Source organism: Haliaeetus albicilla, chromosome 2 (genome assembly GCF_947461875.1).
Source record: "Haliaeetus albicilla chromosome 2, bHalAlb1.1, whole genome shotgun sequence".
NCBI lineage: Eukaryota > Metazoa > Chordata > Aves > Accipitriformes > Accipitridae > Haliaeetus > Haliaeetus albicilla.
This window is the reverse complement of record NC_091484.1, coordinates 63,942,074-63,962,845: the sequence shown is the minus strand read 5'-3', so window position 1 is coordinate 63,962,845 and position 20,772 is coordinate 63,942,074. Positions and strand designations below refer to the sequence as shown.

Sequence of the window (20,772 nt, the reverse complement as noted above, 5' to 3'; positions counted from 1 at the left end):
TTGACTGAAAAGATGCTTGGAAATGTGAGGCTGGGTGCCTAAGGCTGGTGGATTCCTGTGCAGCTGAGCCAACAAAACAGCTGGTTGCTGAGGCAAGAGTCAGTTCCCAACTTCCTGAACTCCTCTCTGCACCATTATGAATGAGTCCAGCAAGCACAAAGGTGGACACCAAAAGCAGTCGGAGTGAGGAGGGGAAGTGAGAGGGAATGTGACCTGCCACCTTGCTTAACTGTGAACTGTATCCCCTTACTCAGCCTTGTGGAACCCTGCCCTAAGACTGCAGACACGAGGCAGCATGGCCCTGCAAGGAAGCAGCAACGTCACCTCTCCATTCATCTCTGTGGTGTCCCCCTCCCATGAGCTGGCAAAGCTCTCTGCACAGCTGTATAATTAATTCACCCGCTTCAGCCACCTTCTTTTTCAGACAGATCAGTTTTCCAAGCTGGTTCACTAAATGTCTGTACTATGTCCGTGCCATGCAAAGAAAAATGGGCACTGCAGTGGCAGGAGGCTCAGTGCACAGTGGGACTTTTCCCTTAGCAATGTCAGCTATAATTTTTCACATTACTTAAGAGGCAGTTGGTGTTTTCAATACCTGTTCAGAGCATCTGTTTTATGCCAAAGCTTGGTCCTGCGAGAGGACCAATAATAATTTTCCCTGACAAAAGAATAAACATAGATACAAGCAATGACTGCAAGTTACTATCACGCAACCAGTCATCTTCACTAGGCAAGAAAAACTTGACCTTACCTTAACGCTCTCTTCCTTTGGAGCAATCGGGAAGGTTTAAATCTGACTGAGTTTCCTTTGTCAAAATCTGTGAAATGAAAAAAAACACACCATAGTGAAGATGCTTTAATAAATGGGGAACTTGTAGGAAATCAGTTTATAGTCTCCAGTCATAGCCCTTTTCCACTAGAAAAGACTGCACAAAGGCCTTCCCTCTAGTCAAAGGAGCATAAGCTGGCATGTCCAAGATGGTGATAAACCAAAGCCTTGCAAAATTGAGTACAGACAGTAAACATATCAAAAGCATCAACACTTTATGGAACTGCCATGTCCTAATCCCAGTATTCATGGTGTAGCACTGCAGCCTGGGGCTATCATTTAAACTCCTTGACTCAGTTTCCCAGCTTATAAAATGGGCGGTAGACATGTTCACGAAGCACTCTGGAAATGAGAAATGCTGCAAGCAGCAAGAGCCTTTTTGGCTGCAGCCTAGCAATACTACAAAAACTGCATATTCACTGCAGAAGTCGGAGATGCCCAGCTGAGGATCTGTTGCAACAACAGTATTACACCATCTATGACAGAAATATTTCTAAAGGTTGTTTACTGTTTGGAAGCTCCCATTTTTTTCTGAATAGCCTTAGATCATGCTTACTTTCAGAGAGGAACAGGTGTTTATACTGAGAGCAAAACTGTGTCAGATGCAGCCTTATATTCAAAAAGTATGTATTACAAAGCCACTAGGTTCCCAAACCTTTGTGAACCATAACAAGCAATGGGCAATCTCCCCTCTCCCCACCTAGATTTAACTTTTTCATTTCTGAAGTCAAGAGCATCATCAGAGGATCTAAACGATGACCAGTGGCAAGGGGGACCAGTGCTCCCAAGTACCATCTCCCTCCATTCAGCAATAAGGATGCTATTAAGAGACCTTAAGAAAACTGCTAGCCAGGAAGGAGGGGAGCACCTGGTCCATGACTGCTGCTGAAAAACACATGAAGCTACTATTAATTACTATTAATTTACTCGCAATGGGAAAATTGCCTTCCATCCCCATCTGTATTGTCAACTACCCCAAGACCCTAAATTAATAAACAATTGGTCACTGATGCAGTGTTCATTTTGCAAAGACAGACCTGAATGTTACACAAGCTTAACTTCAGAATGATTCAAAAGCAGCAGCATCCCTTTTACTCTACCCGAGAGCTGAGATTTAACTATTTCAAAGAAGAGCTAACTGGCAAAAAAATATTTTTGCTTATACAAAATAGTTTAAAATCTAGGTAGCCTTTCAAAACTTTTCACCCTCCTCTTCTCTTCGACTTCTTTCTGCCACCTCTCCAGGTAAACAGATTTAAAAAAAAAAAAAGTTAAAGAAAAAAGACCATTTTAACAGTCTGATAAAAAGGCTTAAAATGTGCAAAAAGGCATTTTTTAGGCATCTGCTACAAGTTACTGCAGATTTCAAGCTGCTTTGCTAATAGCATTCTTCAACTTTAATAGGCAACTTTTTCCTGTTTTTGTTAACATTCATTTTCTCTTTCCAAGTAAATGGAGAGTAAAACACACAGATTACACTGAAACGTCTTGTTAGACCAAAACAGAGTATTATAAGAAAAACAGTATGAATAGTATATAAATCATTATATTTTACACTACAACATTAAAAAGAATACTCCATGCCATAAGTACCCTCTAAAAAGGCCAGATTACGTTACTGTGAGAAGAGTATGCAGTAACTTAAAAAGCCCAGCTCAGTATCAGCTTAGCTAATCAGAACCAGGCATATCTTAAATTTATAGCTGTTCTAACAGGATATAACCCATCCAATAGTTTTTGGCACTAAAACAGCTGTCCACCATGAAAACCACAAACAGACCACAGAGAAATTCTCCCCACCCTAGCCAAAACTGGAGAGGGGACATGAGAAGGAAAGAAAGTAGCTTTCATGGCTTCACTGGGAGAAGGGAGGGAGAAGTGCTGCTAAGAGGGTGTACACAAGCCAGTCCAACTCTTGCTACGTATGAAACACATTCAGTAACATTCATACATACCACATCTATAATACCTCAAAAACATCTTAGAGCTGCTGTATTTCACAGGGGCAAGCTCCTCTCTCCCCCCCCCCCCCCCCCAAACACAGAAACCCAACTAGACAATTATATTCTGTTACACAGTTTTGATATTTTATGTATTTCCTCCTGTTCAAAGTAAACCCCATGTGGGAGGGATTAAAGTCCAATAAAACTTACTTACTACAATATGGAAGTCTTAAAATTAAATACAAACACAGGAGAAAAAGTAAAACAACTCTGCTTCAGAAGAAAATAAACATGTCCCCAGAAGAAACGTCAGTTTAACACAGTCTTAATGCAATGGTTAATTTAAAGAAGAAAACCCACCCTCACAATACCTGATACACAGAAGGAAAATCTTTGCAACAGCATTTTGTTCCTTCTTTCACTGAAGAATTCTAAACATGCTCGTAACCACATTAAAACAATTTTAAATATTTGTATTTAAAATTAAGAGTATATTTACTGAAGTATAAATCAAGCTTGCTCACAAGTTTAACCATTTGTTCAGTCTAGTCCCCTCCCTTTTAGGCACAAACTACCAGATAAAACCACTATCCATAATTTAATACATAGGAAATTAAAAATGCTGAATTAAAAAAAAAAAGTACATGCAACCTTCCAGTGTTACTTAGTATATTTAAAGGCCCTAAGTCGGTGGCAAGCTAAGCTAATTAAAAGATCCATCTAATCGGATCTTTCAAAAGTGTCCTTTAGAAGATAATGAAATAGCCTAGGTGACTAACTGCATACTGATTGCTAAAGTAGCTAAACGTAGCTGCAGAATATCCAGTCAAACAATATTTACACATGCATACATATATACGAGAGAGATTAAACACACACAAATGAACTGTGTTTTCTTCTATCTACTTGGAACTCTTACCTTGCTCCTCGGAGTATTTAACATTTCCCAAATAGCTGGAGATCCAAGGATTTCTGAACATGGTTGCACAAACAAAGGATTCAGCAAAGAGAAACTACAATAGCAGCTAATTCTCAACCAGCCACAGCCCTAGGCCTGTCTTAGTAATATCGTGTAGAGATTTTTCATAGCACAGGACTGGAGCTGTCAGGCTATCGCGTCCCAGGGAGTACAGTAAATGCATAGCAATAGGCTGCAAGCTGGAGCAGCTCAAGCCAGTAATCAGATTACAAACAGAAATTAGGCACATGAATGCTAAAACAGATTGGGCAATTGTGATTGGGAGATTTACAATATTACCACTTCAAAGATCCAGCCAAATCACACATTATATTCCTGCAAAATGAATGCAGAACCCCTAGATCTTCATATTAAAAAAAAAAAAAACCCAAACCAAACAGCCTCCAAGAACAGGAATAATTCCTTCATATCTCTAATCAGGATAAACTGCAATGCTTGCTTAAGAAAAAAAGCATCCAGGCTGCCAAAAAAATGGACTCTGTTAATCATATCATTATGCTAAATATTTTGCCTAACTATTAGTTGGAACATTTAAAACAGACAAGATTTATGGATAACATATGAGCAAAATTACTGGTGGGGGTGGGGATTTAAGAACAGACACCATAGCTCCAAATATTTTAATTTGAGACAGAAGGTGTAAAATTGTACAAAAGTACTGTCTAGCTACCATATTTTTTTATTAAACAGATCTGATGGATTTTGGATTGAAGACTCAGAACCCTTTATAGTTCATTTTGAAAGTCTGGACATATTTGTTCGAAATAGTGTAATAACCCTTGCTCAATCTTCCACACTGAACTACCTGATTGTCTAACACACGCACACAAAGAAGCATTAAATATGTGACTAAAACAGGTCCATGCACTTAACCCCATCCAGCCAAAGGCAGTAACTGCTTACTAGCTTCCCTCTAACAGACTTCTTCCCTTCAAAAAGATTTCAACTATTATCAGCAGAAAACTTACCACCAGGCTGGGGTTGTCAGGACCATGAAAAGATAGCCTAGAAACACAAGGCTGAAGTTCTTGACTTTTCTTACCTGTTCTTATGATATCTGGTACAACCCTGATCCATGCTGGGAACCTCTATGTACAGGCAAAATATAAGCAACGATGCTGTGAAAGAGACTGCTTAACCACAATTGCAAAATATAGTCTATCAAAAACCTATTAATTTCTGTTGGCTCACCATGAAGTTGTATTTAGCCTAGGTCATCAAAACACTGTTTTTCATGCTAACAAGTTCTTGCAATGGATAGAAGAACATGCACTCCATCTTGTCTAATGCCCCTACTATTTGTATTCATTTATTTATTTTTAAACATTAATAATGTTCGAGTCACCTTATCCAAAGCACCTTTTATTAGCTGATCTTTCAACAGTCCAGAGCTCCCTGGAACGAGAGTCACCCAACACAATGAATGTGACATTGAAGCCTCTGACCCATCAAGTAACATCCTCTGTTCAGAAATACTTGATGGTACGTACCACATTTTTTTCTTTGCCTGTAATCTTACCGGCTCTCACATTTCATTCTAACCACTTCACAGCACTACCCATAGAACACAAATCGAACACTGCTGTGGTCTCTTGACCAGCTGCAAAGGCCTACGTCTACTTGACCCTAGCACATACAAAAGTAGTAACAAAAAAATGTAATGTCAACATGGGTCCAAACTTGCCATTAACCTGAAAATCCACTTTATGGCCTACACATAAGTGCAGGTGTGCTTAAAACACAAAAACAAGACAGTGCAGAAATTAACAAAGAAGCTGCTGGTAACAGCTAACGGAGACATTCTGGACCAGTGTCTTGTGTGGGTATACCAATAAAAAAGATGCCCAGTTCTGACAATGTCTCTTCTTTCTGAACCCTGCTTGTGTAAAGGCTGCTTACTTGATCTTGTGAATACAGACATTATTACCTGGAGTATTTTTAAGCACCTGTAACTCATCTAGTACACAGTATGGGAACTGTTTCTCATAAAGCACAGATAAATAACACTCATTTGATAAATCTGATGGATGCAGTCTTTAGCAAGGTTGAAGGAGAAGTTAGACTTGACAGCTGAGCTGATGTAATAGTTCATGGCTGCCAAGAAAGACAGTTCTACCCGTTTCTCTCTGCAGGACCTGTGCTAGGTCCTGCTCCCCTAGTGACCCAGTCAGATGACTAAACTGGTAGTAAATGTTCCTTTTTATTTTTGCTGGGTATGCTTTTCGGGAGGTGCCAGAACAAAGAAGGCGGCACAGGATCTTATGATCAGGAAAGGGATCAACCCTTCTGGCTAACAAAGGAGGTGAGCTCAGCTCAATTGTCATCCCTGTGTCTGGCAGTGTCCCGTATGACAGAGAGGAGGGGTGTGTTTGTATTTGTGGAGGGAGGGGTCAGGCTCTTACATTCCCCTCTGCTGTACATCATCACCAACATTTTGTCCTCAGCATCCTCCTGGTTAACGAGGCGCAGAAGGTAAAGCACACAGAGCTGCAGAAAGACAGAAAAACTCTAGAGTGCCTTTCAGAAATGTGTATATTTTAAATGGGTTCTTGCTTGTGCCATTCAAATTCTACTTACAGAACACAGTAAGAAGCCAGTTTCTCCAACAGCTCTGGCTATCACCTGTAAGGAATACCTGTAATAGGCTTTGGTGCAAGTAGGACTCCTTTCCCTACTATGTATGGCTGGCATGTCAAGAATACAGGTGCCAACTCATGGGACCAAAAAGAATTATTATAGCAGAAAGTAAAATATCCAACAAAAGCAACATCTGTATCAAGGTCTTCACAAAAAAAGCCTACCCATACACTAGAGTTTGGCTTCAAGCTCTCTTTTAGGTTGGAAGGTGATCACCAGTCATTGCTCTGTGCATGGTATCTGTGAATTCACATTAACATCACTACTGTTAATACTGAAACCATGCTACTGTGCAGAATCTGTGACCCCAGAGTTTGTTCAGCATCACCACAAGACGAGGGGTATGTGCCAACACTGCTTCCAATATTAAAACTCTTAAAGCCATGAGATGCTGGAGCCCTAGGGTATTACACCAACACTATGCACTTCACACAGATCATTAAGAAGATATAACTGTGGGTAACTGACAACTTCCCTCCCTCCTTTCCATCAAAAAGGGATCACCTATTGCAAGACCTGTCTCTGTGCTGTTCCTTAACCAGCTTTGGCAGTGGAGAAGACACCTTGCTAAAAACAGTAAGGCAGCAGGGTCAAGCAATGGTATAAAGAAAAGAAGCCTTAGATTTAGCTTTTTGCTGCTTGTTTGGAAACAGCAAGCTTAAGAGCTAGTCTTTCCCAGAAGAAAAGAAATACATCTCCAAATACTTGATGAGGAAAGAAGGAAGAGTATTTTGTCCTTCAAAGAGATCCAGTGTCCAGGTCCTAGAAGAATGCTCAGGCAAACTACATTATCAAGGCTGTGTTACAAACTGGTAGTAATGTTCTCCTCCTCCTCTGCCATCATTAATTCTTGAGCATTAGCAGTCTCCAACATAAGCAAACAAAGAGAGAACAACAGTTCAGCCATCAGAAAGGGGGGCAGCCCAGCTGGAAGTTAAGTTTGCAGTCATCTGGGCAAAAAGCTAGAGGTTAAGCATGCATACATTTCAAATCTGAGACTGCTCAAGAACGACCAGCTGGCAGCTAAATATTGTTCTGAAGCTTCCCACAGGAAGAGAAGGAAAATATCTTCCTTTTGTCTGGCAAAACTAATCACTATAATCAAAGCTGGAGTTTAAACAGCTTGCAAAACTGTTCCCAACTTACAGGGCTGCCAACCCCAAAGCACTGAAGAGTTATGAATCAGGTCCCACCAAGATCAAGTCTTTTTTCTGTCTGAATTTTGATCACTTAAGAATTTATATTTAGAAGTGTTCCTCTGTGATAAGGAGAACTAGATACTTCGTTGTGACTTGCAGTTATCATAAAACCAAACATCAAAGAAGCCCATGACAGCTGTTTAAAGAAAGCCTAAAAAAAAAATTAAAAAAAAAAAATCAAGAATGCAGAGGAAAGAAAACCCACAGTGACTGCAAAGAAACTTTCAGCAAATATGCTAGTTAGGTAAACAGGATTCTGAGCAGCATGGAAGACTGAGATGATCTGTATAAGTAAGATGATGAAATCATTTTCATACACACTTCATGGGTAGAAATCTAAAGGAGCTCATGAATTTTATTGCACTGCTGCTCTTCTGGACAAGGAGAGCACCCTTGGAAAAGCAAGTCAAAGTAAGCTGTGCCAAGATCTGAGATGCTGTGGATGATTGCAGGAATGAAGGTCAGAAGAGAGGGCTAAACCAGACCACTCTTTTCCATCACTCCATCTGACCTCCCCTCCCAGGCCCCAGGCTACTCGCCCACCTCAAGGTACCCTGTCAGTTTCTGGCATGTAGGCGTGTGTTTCCAAAGGTAAGTGGTAAGGCACTAAAAGAGCCTCCCTTTTCTTATTTCCCCTTCCTCCCACTCTCCAGCAATTTCTGCCAAGGTGTTAAAGAAATAATTTAGCCCAAAGCTAAAGGACAGGTAAAAAAAAAAAATCTTACAGAAGATTACTTCAGTAGTATAATCACTTCACAGGAAGTTATCATCTCAATTCATGTTCAAGCATCCTAGCTTGCAAACACAGGATGTATTACTGGTTGGCAATGGCAGTCAGTTTTGTCTTCTCTATCCAAACCCTATGTATGTGGGCAAGTGCTACTCTCGTTTCCTAAATGGAGGCCATTCATATGAACTTTTAAGCTACCATAAAGTTTTCTGACATGGTATCATCCCTCCAGTGGAAAGCAAAAACAATCCTTTTCACTTTGCTTTCCCCCCCGCTACTTCCACTATACAAGAGTTTTTGAATAATGATCTTGGCAAGAAGATTTCTGTTTGACTAGTGATTATGTTTTGGACAAGTCTTCAGATAAACTTCAGCACTGCACCGCCTGTGTGGTATACTTTAAAACAGGTCATACACAAAGAGATCAAAAAAATGATTAGTACGGGACTAAGTTTTTTAGTACAAGATGACAGATGTGTTAAAAGAATATGGCTGGTCTTTTTGTACTGGCTATTTACTTATGTGCTCTAGGCAAAGGGAGAACAATAGGTGTTTTTCCACGCACACTAAAAAAAGCCCCTCAACTTTCCAGTACTATTTCAGATTTGAAGAAATCTCACTCAAGTCATTAATTTTAGCAATGAATTGCTCCTAAAAGGAGATTTTGGTACCTTTCAATCTTGCAACACATTTTCAGAATAAGGAACTTGAAGGTAATGTCCCCTGACATTCCTACATCTCATATCACTGTTCACAAAACTGTATGGCAAGACTGTAGCATCATTAAAAGATCTTCAAGGTTTTCCTCTTTAGGAGTAAGATCAGTCTAGACTAGCTCCTTAAAGGAAGTTCAAAGGCCATGCACCCCATTCACATGTAGTGATCAGATACACCAGTGAGGCACATTATCTGAATTGAGTCAGACGTATTTGTCTGTGGGCCCAAAACAGTTAACAGAAGATATCAGGCGTGCGCAGGGCCAGGGTTAGGCATGGACTGAGCGAATGATTGGAAACAAGGATAAGGCAGGAACTCCTCTCCCAGCAGTACGTACAATTTAAATGATGAAACAGCCCACGGACTTTGAGGAGACACAGGTTTTTACCTAGCAAAACAGTATCTGAGAGCATTTCACACCATGACTCACTGTAAAGCCACTGCAGTTCAGATTGTGAAGGCACAGGGTTAGCCACGGCTCTATGGTCAACCTTCACTAAAGTCATGACAGAAGCAGCAGCTTGTTCTTTACTACTGCAGTGAACAAGAGCTTTGCTGCTGCAGTGACTGAGGACTTAAACTGCTGTTGGGAGAGACTGTCTGCAGAACTCCCATCCTCTAAGCGAGTGGCCAGGGTTTCTAAGATGGGTTTCTCCATCTTCTAACACTTCTAGTCTCTTCAGTCTCCAGAAAACTTTCTGCCAGAGCGCAATACAATCAGCACAAGGCCATCTCCCTGCCTGTAGTGGCAAGTGGCCCCATGCAGCTAAGCACCGCAAAAAGCCCAGCCACGCTACTGAGTTTTCTCCCAGCTGCTCTTGAACACCTCTGCACTGCTATCTCTGCACATGTGTAAAAGCCCAATAAGGGAGCAGAGAGAGGCATGCATACCACAAAGAAGAATTTATAACAAAGTTCTTTGGCTCTTCACAATAGTCATCTAAGGAAAACATCAGTTTTGTTTACCACTGTGATGTGACATTTCACAGGCCACATCATATCCCTGCATACTTACCTTGAAATATAACTGCCATTTTCAAGCCTCAGGCAGACAGCAACCTTGCAGAAAACAAATCCGTGACCCCATCTCCCATCCTGTTTACAGCACGTTGCAATGCTTTCTCAGAAAATTAAATATTTAGTAAAAAAAAAAAAAAAAAAAAAAAAAAAAAAAAAAAAAAAAAAAAAAAAGGCAAAAGCATTATTCAAGAGCTGCTGGTCAAGGCAGGACAGCTCAAATACAAGCTGCCACTGAAAATAATGTCACTATGAAAAAGCATGTGTACCAGGCTTAATTTGCATCCAGCATGGCTAACCAAAATTCATAAAGAAAGAAAATCTTGTTAGTACAGTGATGCTGCAGTTCTGGAGCCTGTTATCTAGAGAGCAGATTTAAACTCATAGCAGCCACAGCCTTTTCTCTTTATTGCCCTCATACACTCCTAAGGCCCCTGCAAAAATCACAAATGTGCCCTGTGCTCAGGAGTCACAGTTAGGTACCAGTCACTAATAGCAAGTTAATCACAACTCAGATCTGAAGAGCTTTTCCAGAGCTGCCCAGGAAAGCTTGCACAGTATCTGCCTGTACTGTACTTGTCTAAATCTATGGGGATTTTACTAAAGGAAGAAACACAGAGACTTTTTTTTTTTTTAAAGCCTTCTTCCACATGGAATTCAGTTTTTATGAGGTGGGTATGAAGCAACCTAGTCAAGTGCTGGTCTGCAGACAAGCAGTGGGTGCCAATATTCCCCTTCTCCTGGGAGCAGGATCATTGCTTTAGCCAGTAACAGTCTTCCAACAAAGGGCATAAAACTGCACAAGAAGAGAGAAGAAATAAGTTCTGAAGTCATACCAAAACAAAACAAAACAAAAAAATTCTTCTTAGTTCAGGTGTGTCTCAAAGCAGGCAGCACTAGGAATGAAAACACACTTCTTAGCAAAGGCCACCACAAAGCCTTCCAGTATATGGAATGACAGCATGAACTGTCATCCTAAGGTTATAAACAAGCACATGAAAAATATGTCAGGAAAGAGAACTACAGTTATTAACACTTACACAAAAGGATTTTATTTTTTAAAGCCGTCTCTAGCATAATTCTTGAGATTTGCCAAGCAGAGTTCAGTCTCTCTGACAGCTGGGTTCAGACAGCAGCAGTTCCCTGGCAGCATGCTGTCAGCGCCACAGTACTGGGTCGTATCTCCCGGGGTCTGGGCTGGATCTGTTCTGGGCTGCACGCTCTCCGCCATCATCCAGCAAATTCTGTCCCCAGACACCACCGCCGCAGCTTGCCTAATAAGGCCATGCGCAAGTTGACTGGCTGGCTTGTAGGTCACCCAGTGTTTACCTTGCAAGCCGGCAGCACAGCAGCGGCCGGAGCCTACCTACCCCTTTGCGCAGGCGGAGGGGGCTCAGCCAGTCGTCCTCAACAGCTGTGCCACCCCTCTGCCATCCCTGCGCTTGCAGAGCTACGGGAATCTATCTCGGCAGATCAGTGCTGGTCAGGAGCTCTCGCTGCTCCTATGCGAGAGGTTAAGCTCAGCCAACAGCTCACGGCTGAGGGAGACATACTTCAGTTTTACCACAAGCAGCATGAAAACCGCAGCAAGTTCAGGTACAGTTTTCACCACAGTACATTTTAGGACCACTAGAGTGAAAAAATAATCAGGCTTCTCCCTGCATGAGTTGCTTGAAAGTAGGCCAGCAGCATGCGTATAAACAGCCACCTTCACAGCTCCAAGACAGCAGACAGGTACTTGTCAAACACCAGAACCAAGTGAACTAGATGAAAGCAAAGTACAGATACTCATTTGAACACTACTATTTAATTATTTAACACTCTTGATCAGTTATGGTGAGATTCACTGCAACTCAGACAGATGGCCTCAAAAGTAATGATTTACTTTCCCCAAAATAGCTGTCTGGCAAAAAAACCCTGCTTCTGCTGCTCGCTGCCTCTCTTATGATTCAGACTAGTTTTTCCATTATACCTCTCCCAAGGTAATTTCAAGATGCTGGATTTGGACACCATCCTATCCTCTTTCCCAGCACAGAGTCTGCAAGGAAAGCTACGATACCGCTCTGTGGTTAGAGCCTGCAGACAGGAGAGCAGCACGGGTCACCTCCTCCTGCAGCCCTGCGATGAGCCCCCTCCAAGGGGCTGTTCAGAGTGGCTTTTTCCCTACAGGTCAGTACAGGCAGTGCATTTCTGTCCTTCATTCCCCCCATGTCTGGCACTGGACAGTAAAATACCAGGACAGTTCAGATGTTATTTGTACCATCATATTTCTAAAACTGGCATCCAATTTTCTAAGCGCTTTGCTGTCTTGAATGAAGCACCCCCAGCAAGCGCGCTGCCGGAGGGCTGGCAGAGACTGTCCCTGGTCAGCAGTGACGGGCACAGCGAGCACAGGTCTATGGGAGGACACTAGAGAGCAAACAGAGGATCCTACCCATTACCCTGGAAACTTTTAGTTCTTGCATTTTGTAAATGCCATATCACAGTTCCTTAGTACTAGAAAAACAACACAAGTCTGTAAGGCTTAAATACCTACCTAGTACCACCAGATGTAACAATACATTTACCAAATTATTCTCACAGCTAGAAAAATCTCTAACACGCAGGGAGTAAAACCTAAACCATTATTATCACCCCACTGAAAGAAACCAAACTGCCATGGTTATGGCCTGTTCCTGCAAGGAACCCGGGGTTCACACTATTATAATTAAAAGCGATAGCATATATGGCCAACTCACTCTTTAAATAGTGCATATTAAAAAACACAGCTGGAAATCACGCTGACAGTTTGTAAGCTTAGCCATTATCATTTTAGGCTGAAGCTGTGCCCAGATGCATACACAGATCTTGGCTCAGAACTGCTGATTTTCTGCTAAGTCTATTCTCACCCAATATATGCTTCACTAATACAAAGAAATGGGGCACACACATTCAAAAAAGGGCCAGACATGATTACACGCAAGTAGTCCTAAAATAAGCTAACTCACTTTGTGTCCAATTTGCTTAGATCAGCAGCACAGTATGCTCTTATGACTAATATCAATAATGAATGCTGTAGGAAACTAAACAACACACTAGGAATGAGACAGACTGGCACATGTGCATTGGACCTGTTAACAGAGTTAGAAGTCAGCATAGCTCTGAACTATGGAAGTCAGCCACACTTCACAGACAGCCAGGCTAGGACGAGATAAAACCTCTCCAGCTTGCACTACTTGCTAGAGGAAATGGGTTCACCCATTCGTTTCTAGTCTCTCAGAATACACACTGAGAAACTCAAAGTACCAGGGGAGACGTTGTCCTCGTGGTTAAAAAGGAGAATCTCAATAAATTCAGGCACATCCACAAAAAACACTGTGACACCCTCACAGGCAACTGCTTATTTGACACCAGTTAATTTAGGATCGTTTGTGTAACTGCACATTAGCAAATGCTTTCAAATTCTTTTACGCTTTTGCAGTTTTAATTTTAAATGGGAGGTAAAGTAACAGCTGACTTTTCTCCATTTTAACACTCCCATTTTCCATCTTTTTTTCACACACATTAAGAATTCCAAAAGACAGGCTTCAGGAAGGAATTTTTGGGACAGTTTAGAAATACAGCAGTATCTCCTCCACTGTGCTAAAGATGGAAAAAAAAAGAAAAAAGAATTAACATTTTTTTATTGGTATTCTGAATATCTTAAATGCAAAAGGACAGCTAAGTGGTTGAGAAGTCACTCTCGCGAAGCAGCATGGCTTTTTCATTGCTCAGGACAAAGCACGATTATTGTACTCAGTTATACCTGACTGGTGCAGAGCTAAGGAGTAAAGTTCTCACAAATCTTCAAGAACAGGGTAGAAAAGTAATTTCAGCAAAAGCTATGCATATCAAAGGTGATGCTGAAAGAACAGAGTAATGGCTCACATAAGACCTCTGCTTTAAATCAAGGCTAAAGAATTTTTTCCGCACACGCTCCCCCAAACAGGCCGCCTCCCCCAGTGACCTTAAACGAGTCAACTGCCACCCCAGCCCTCAGTCACACGACAGGAAACACATCTACCACGTAACCAACAATTGCGTGCTGCAGGCACACATTCAGTGGGAAGGCATACGGGGTTTCAGTGAGGTAACGGGGAGGTGCTCTCCCCTTGGTGTACAGATGGTCAGTTCAAGCTCAAAAGCAAAATATCGTGACTTTGTTCAAATGAAATGTAGCGAGCAGAGAAAACAGCCTACAAATGAAAGAACAAGGGCAGTTGCTTGGGGAGCTCAGAGGTTTGTTATAGTCCAGTCTCCCTGAGCCACCTTGGGAACATCCAGAGGACAGCCCCCAAGGCTGGTGCAACCTTGATGCCTGTGTGATGGCTGGGAAGGAGCGCTCTGCCACACCACAGCTTTTACTGCCACATGGGAGGAGCTCAGCTGTACTTGCCCCAAAGTTCACCCATCTTCCTGAGACTAAAACTGCCTTTCCCAGCTCTACTCCTTTTAGTCTCCTAGCTCTCATCCTTGCCAATCCCTCTCCTCTGATTTTATTTCTGCTGCCTTCTGCATACCTCCACCTTCCTCCTCCACCTGTACCCCATTCTCTGGGTAATTCCACCACACTTGTATTCTTCAGTGTTTCCAAATCTACTTGCACTTCTCCCCGGCTCTTCTTCAGCTCCCGCTGCAGATTCTCCCATTAGAGACCCAGTCCCATCCCAGCGGCTCTCTTTACCCACTTCAGTCTGACCCCTTGCCCAACCAGGCCACTTTCTTGAGCAGGGTTTTGTTTTTCTTCTCCAGGAGGCTTCAGTAAAGGGCTGTCCAATCTAGCAGACTTGATACTTAACTCTTCCCTTTACTAGGTGAGATCTGTACATAGGAAACTAAGGATGTGCATTCGTGAGAGCTGAACTAACCTGGAGCACACAAAGCTTAACTTCAGCAGCACACTATGGAGCAGTCTGACAACTGGAGGGTGATAGTGTAAGCATGCTGATAGTCTTGGACACTTTTCATTTGCAGGTAAATTCCCTTCATCAGTCAACTTGTTTGTCCCATGAATAGCATCAAAGGAATGCTGTGCTGTTTGAAGAGAGGCACTGAGCAGGTGTAATGGGAACAAAAGAGACATCCCTTAAAAGAGAGAAAAGACAGGCAGCTTGAACAAATTAGAGTTGGAAAGAATGAAGGACTCCCTAGATGTCTTGATGGTCATTGGTTATTATAGTAATACGCTAACAACCAGTTACAGAAAGGGTGCTGGACTAGGTCCTTGCAAGGCAGGCCTTACAACTCAGGTTTTGAAAATATACCCACAGTGGTATTTGTCTAAAAGTGAGGCAAAAACACTGACAAGGAATGGTGCATTATCATCAAAATCACAGACACACACAGTACAATGCTTCTTTAGCCAGCAGGACACAGTGGGACACAGGCCTGTGCCAGGTGATGTTACAAAATCCTCAGTCACTAGGGGCCCGTCACATGTGACTGCAGTCTAGTGCTGAGCTAAATAAATGCTCAGCTAGCTCAGGCGAGGCAGCAATGTGTTCAGCTGCTGCAGGACAGAGCTCAGGAGGGGCAGCAAAACCCATCAGGGAAATGGGGCAAGTTCTGCAGCAAGACTTCTCTTCACCACCCACACCACACTCTCCAAATCAAGGAGCTTGCAGTTCTCAGGAGCAATGAGATGTCACAAGCCTTAGGGAATTTTGGGGTGCATGGACCCTGAGAAGCTTTGTTAAAATGCCCCGTCATCCTCACAGGCCCCACAGCCACAGCTAAGGCTGGACCCGCAGTTCATGATCCAAGCAATAAATGGCAGTTGTACATGAGCTTCAGCACCTTAACAGAGCATGTACGGGACAGGTACATGAGAAATTCACCGAAATGCACTTTGTTTACTGTCAACACAGTGCCCTGCTCACAGAGACTGCAGAAAGGTATTCTTATGGCATGAAAATAGCCCTTCTTCCTACAGCAGGGAGCCTCCAGGCACCATTTGGGAACTTTATTTCGGCACACCAGCCCTACTGCACATTTACTATTAAATTCTACATCAATGCTCTACACAAAGGATTTTGAAGTCCAAGCAAGATGCTTGTCTTCCTCACTGCCCTTCTACACCTGGCCTGATTTTTACAAGTGCTAATGGAAAACCTGAATAAAATAAAGCAGTAGAAGATCTAGGTAATCTAGCAGCTTCTCTGAATAAATGATTTAACAATTAGTATTGCATTTCAGCATACACATATCTTACTTTGACTTAAAAAATCAAGTTCTTAAATAGTCAGGTGAACTGAAAAAAGCTCAGTCAAGGCTACAATTCAAGACATTTAGACTATCTTGTAAGTAAGTGTATTGCTTGCCAATAGCTTTAAGTTAAACTACAGCAATATTTTAAACTCCCATGGAAAGTATGCCTGCATTAAAACTCAGTACAAGAAACTTAAACATCCTGACAGCATGTGGCCATGCATGAGATCACTGTGAAAAGCTGCAGCATTCTCTTCAGCTCGCTATTTTCGTTTCCTGGGAAGTTTGAAACCATAATCAGCAGCTTATACCCAAAGTCTAGATGTCAAGACAGCACAGACTGGAGTAAGTCCAGGAGTTGCATTAGCTCACAATATGCAGTAAAATAACAAAATCCTATCCAAGGAGATCCAGAACACTAGAATGCTATTTAATGAAGGCTGAACAAAACTAGCGGATTGCTCCTAGAGAAGACACTATATAGGGATTTCACTTGGAAAGTATAATTTCATTTTTATAGTCAAATTATCACTTTCTTCCCTCAAGGGAGGGTGTGTGTGTAAGTGTTTTATTAAACAGTTTGGCATATGTAAGTTCTCAACTAGTTGCTTTTTGTTTGCCAGGAATTATTTGTATTTCTTGCAAGTCATTACAAGGAACACTGTGAGAGCATCCAGTTTCTGATATTTCAAGGGCCTGAGCGTGTGTAAAAACCATCTGCATAGAAACAGGATTTTACAAAGGGTTCACAGAAAAAAAAGTTTGGTTGGTTGTGGGGTTTTTTAAAGATTTTTTTCATCTATTGACTATAAGAAAATTTTCTGTTAGAATAAACACACAACTCTTGATTGAAAGAGTCTTATTCACTGTCCTAATCTTTTTGTCCTGTAATCGGGAAGCAAAGAAAAGCAGAAGGCTGGCAACATGGTAAGTGAAAAAATGAAACCTTGAAAAATGACTTCCAAACGTAGAAAGGCAGGTAAGAGAAAGGAGGGGGCTAAGGGATGCCACGGTGAATCAGCACCAGGAATGCCAGAAATCTACATCAGTATAGACCACTGCCTTGTTTTACTTTAAAAGTCAAGCAGTTGTTTCTCTGTGTTAGTGATAAACAGTTAGTTGCAGTGCTTTTTTTCTAATGGGTGAAGCATGTCACTGAGGGTGTTCCACCTTTGCTACTTTGTGGCAAATATCTTAACAGAACATCCAGTAACATACATTGTTAAATACTGTAACAAATTTATCCCCCCCCTCCAGAAGAATAAAGCTTATATTTTATTTCTATTTCCTTATCTAAAGGTTTAACTGCTCCTGTTCATAGACATTTCCCCCCCCCCCCCCTTCATATCTTCGATTGTGAAGAAAATAAACGAGTGTGGGCTCCATACAGGATACTTCAGTTTTCAAATTTACAGACTGCAGCAGGACTTTGACTTCCTTTCAGTTACCCTTACTAAGAGATAGGGTTTGGAGAATAAGATGGTAAGAAGAACTTGGAACAGATTTTGGGTCCCATTACATCAGAATAATACATAGTTATACACATCTCCATCTACTGGAATTGCTACAAATACCTTTTTTTCTCTTCCCCATTTTTAATCCCATCAAGTGTTATGCCAGTTTATTCTCTTTCTTTCCAAGCACTGGTAGTATTAATGCATCAGGACGGAGTCCTATAAATACTCTTATTCCAACTTTATAAAACACACTGGCTACCTCTGCCACAAATAAAAGCTACTTATACAATGTGCAGCCAATATACAAACAAAGCCCACATCTGTTGGAACCAAGCCACCACACTCCATTAAGCTCCAGTTAGATTACACTTTTTCTGTAACTTCCACATCAAAAATTATTTCAATGCCTAGTGCTGCTACTCCTTTTTCATCAAATATTAAAACAATATATTAGCTTTAGCTTCTAATATTAGATTCCCTGTGAACTTGCTACACAGAAGCCATACTCAAGCCATCTAATGCCTCAAGACTAGTCTTAGGGTGAGTTGGGGTCCAGCTTAGGTTTTCAGGAAATATCCTGAGAGCCTAAGACAGGTTACTAAAGCAGTGGTACTACTACTAAAGTGGTAGTGGTGGAGGGCATTCACGACTAATTACACATAATTTCTTGAAAATCTCGAGAGCAAAACACAAAAACCTTGGCTCTAATGCTAGCCATGTGACCAAAGACTTATGTAACTGAAGCACCATATGAAAGGGATATTTTAACATACCTTAATCTTTGAAAGTTTCTGTAAAACTGCCTTCTAGGAAGCCAAGACACAGATATACCATATCCTATAACATCAAGGATCATAGAAGATGCAGCAGTCTCTCCCTCAATACATCCTACATGCTGTTAAACTGTTCCCAATACATGACAACTTTTTTCAAATTGTTGGTTCAGCAGGTTGGAGGAAGCTGTCTTCTAGCAGAGAAAGACAAACACTAGCACAGCTACATCCCTTTCCTGGCAAGTAATTTATCTAAATTAGATTAAGCTTTTCTGACCTCCTCCACCTACCCAGAACTTGGGTTAAATGCAAGGGTTACCTATCCAGCCCCTGCGGTACTAACAGGACACAGCTGAGTAAACAGCTCTGCCCTCTTAACATACAGCAGCGGGGCTCAGAAAAAAGACCAGGCTGGTTCCTGGGACTCTCAACACCACTCAAACAGCATCAATCGTTTGTAGCATTATAATTGATATTGAAAGTCAGTTTTGCATGATAAAGCCAGATACCATAACTTTAAAAGCAACTGGTAATATATACAGAGGTTAATTTAGAGGGCATTTGTACGAGAGCCCATTAAAAAGAACTAAGTCAGAGGAGCAAGTTAGAAGATAATGACTTCTACTTTAATATGTTTAATCTGACATTGCTTTAACTATAATATTAACCAACGTAGGATACAGCACAACAGAAAAATAGTGAAAAGCTTTAGGAAAAGAGCACCAAATGGTTTTCCTCTGCTCTCTACAGTGTACAGTCCAATGTACGTTGATGGTGCATGATCAGATGTGTATTCAAACAACCACCTTGATAAAACATCCTAATTCAAAGTTTAAAAACAGCACATAGCCAAGACTATTAGCACAAGTGAAGCATCTGTTGTTCTGCAAAGCCTTGAAATTGTTTTTTAATATTTTAACTCTGGGCTTTGTTTCTGCTTGAGGGAAATGATAGATTAAAAAAACCACTAGCATTCAGGGCTTCTTGTTAGAATAGATTTGATCTGATTTTGGAAGTAAATACTTTGGACTTTTTAAAAAAAAAAGAATAAACAATAGAGGTGTTTTTTTCTTCCTGCCATTACCTTTACAACTATGAATTGACTACTAGGTAACTTCTTAAGTTGGCAGTGTAGGCTAAGGACAGAAACCAGTTGACAAAGAATGCCTGAAACTAGATTTGCCTGTTAAAGTTCCTTTATATAAACCCGACTCTATTTGTCTACAAATGACTGATCTTGCAGTCTTGATTTTCAAAAAAACCCCCAAACCAACCCTACAAAAATAAAACCTTCCAAAAAGAAGACAAAGAATTAAAATTTCCTAATTCCCCTAGATAGCGAGAACAGCCAGTGGCCCACCAGGTACTGGTTTTATAGCCTCCCCAGTCTAACAGGCTGTAAACTCCTTATTTCTTTCCCCAGTAAAACAATTATCTTCTCACCTTCCCCCCTCCACTTTAGGAATATCATACCAGCAAGCTCTTCTTTGACAGTTCAGCACATGTCTGATTAAACTGAGTAGTTTTTCATAACTTCTGTTTAACCTTGAAATCTGCTGCTTCTATTTCAGACCTGATGAAGTGCTAGTGTGCCTGCAAGCTTGTCTCATTTTTTCCCCCCATACCAGCTGGTCTAATAAATTACCTCTTCCTAACAACCTCATGTTAGCTATGTCCTTAGATCATACACAGCAAAACATCATTATGTCACTTCAAACTTGTATTAAACCCTGATAAAGAGTACTTCTGACTTAAGAAATAATAAAAAACAAAGTCACCCAAACTACCACCTTGCGTTACAAAGGTAGCCGTTCAACTTCTCCACATCACACAGATGAGAGTTTATATGCAAGGAAAGGCTCACTTATTAAATGCCTTCCAGGAACAGGAGCATTTTCTGTTTAAACTGCTCTAAATGTAAAAGAAAATATATCAATTGGACATTTTAATAAGTTTGAGGTGACTCCAGGGCTGATGGTTAAGTTCCTAAACTGTCTGCTACAGAGCATGACTGTGAAACAACCAGCTTGCATGATTTAAATTTAAAAGCAACTTTCTCACTTAATTTGAGAAAGGGAAGGGGGGATGGGGAAGGAACAGTTTGTTGCAGACAAATCACCTCTTTTCAATCCATGGGTAAAAAGGTCCTTTTTTTTAAGGTCCGGCAGTTGGAGGCTTAACTCTGCTTTCAGACATGCCTTTATTTGGAAACAATGCAGGAGCAGGCAGGGCAGGGCAGGGCTTTTTCATAAATGCTGCCTGGCCA

General features: G+C 41.3%; 1 protein-coding gene across 24 annotated transcripts in view; it reads right to left on the bottom strand.

Annotated features, from left to right (window-relative positions):
* The window catches only part of SVIL (supervillin), a 142,881-nt gene that overhangs the window by 66,486 nt on the left and 55,623 nt on the right, over positions 1-20,772 (bottom strand). For 22 of the 24 annotated variants that reach the window (XM_069777980.1, XM_069777986.1, XM_069777915.1 and 19 more), the window contains one exon: positions 752-818. Coding sequence is in view for 20 of the 24 variants with exons in the window: in XM_069777915.1 (XP_069634016.1) it covers positions 752-818 (67 nt within the window). In the remaining 4 variants the exon portion in view is untranslated. Of the gene's footprint in view, positions 1-751; positions 819-3,691; positions 3,892-11,091; positions 11,271-20,772 lie in introns of those variants that run through there. The other 2 variants (XM_069777946.1, XM_069777924.1) reach the window with 2 other exon arrangements.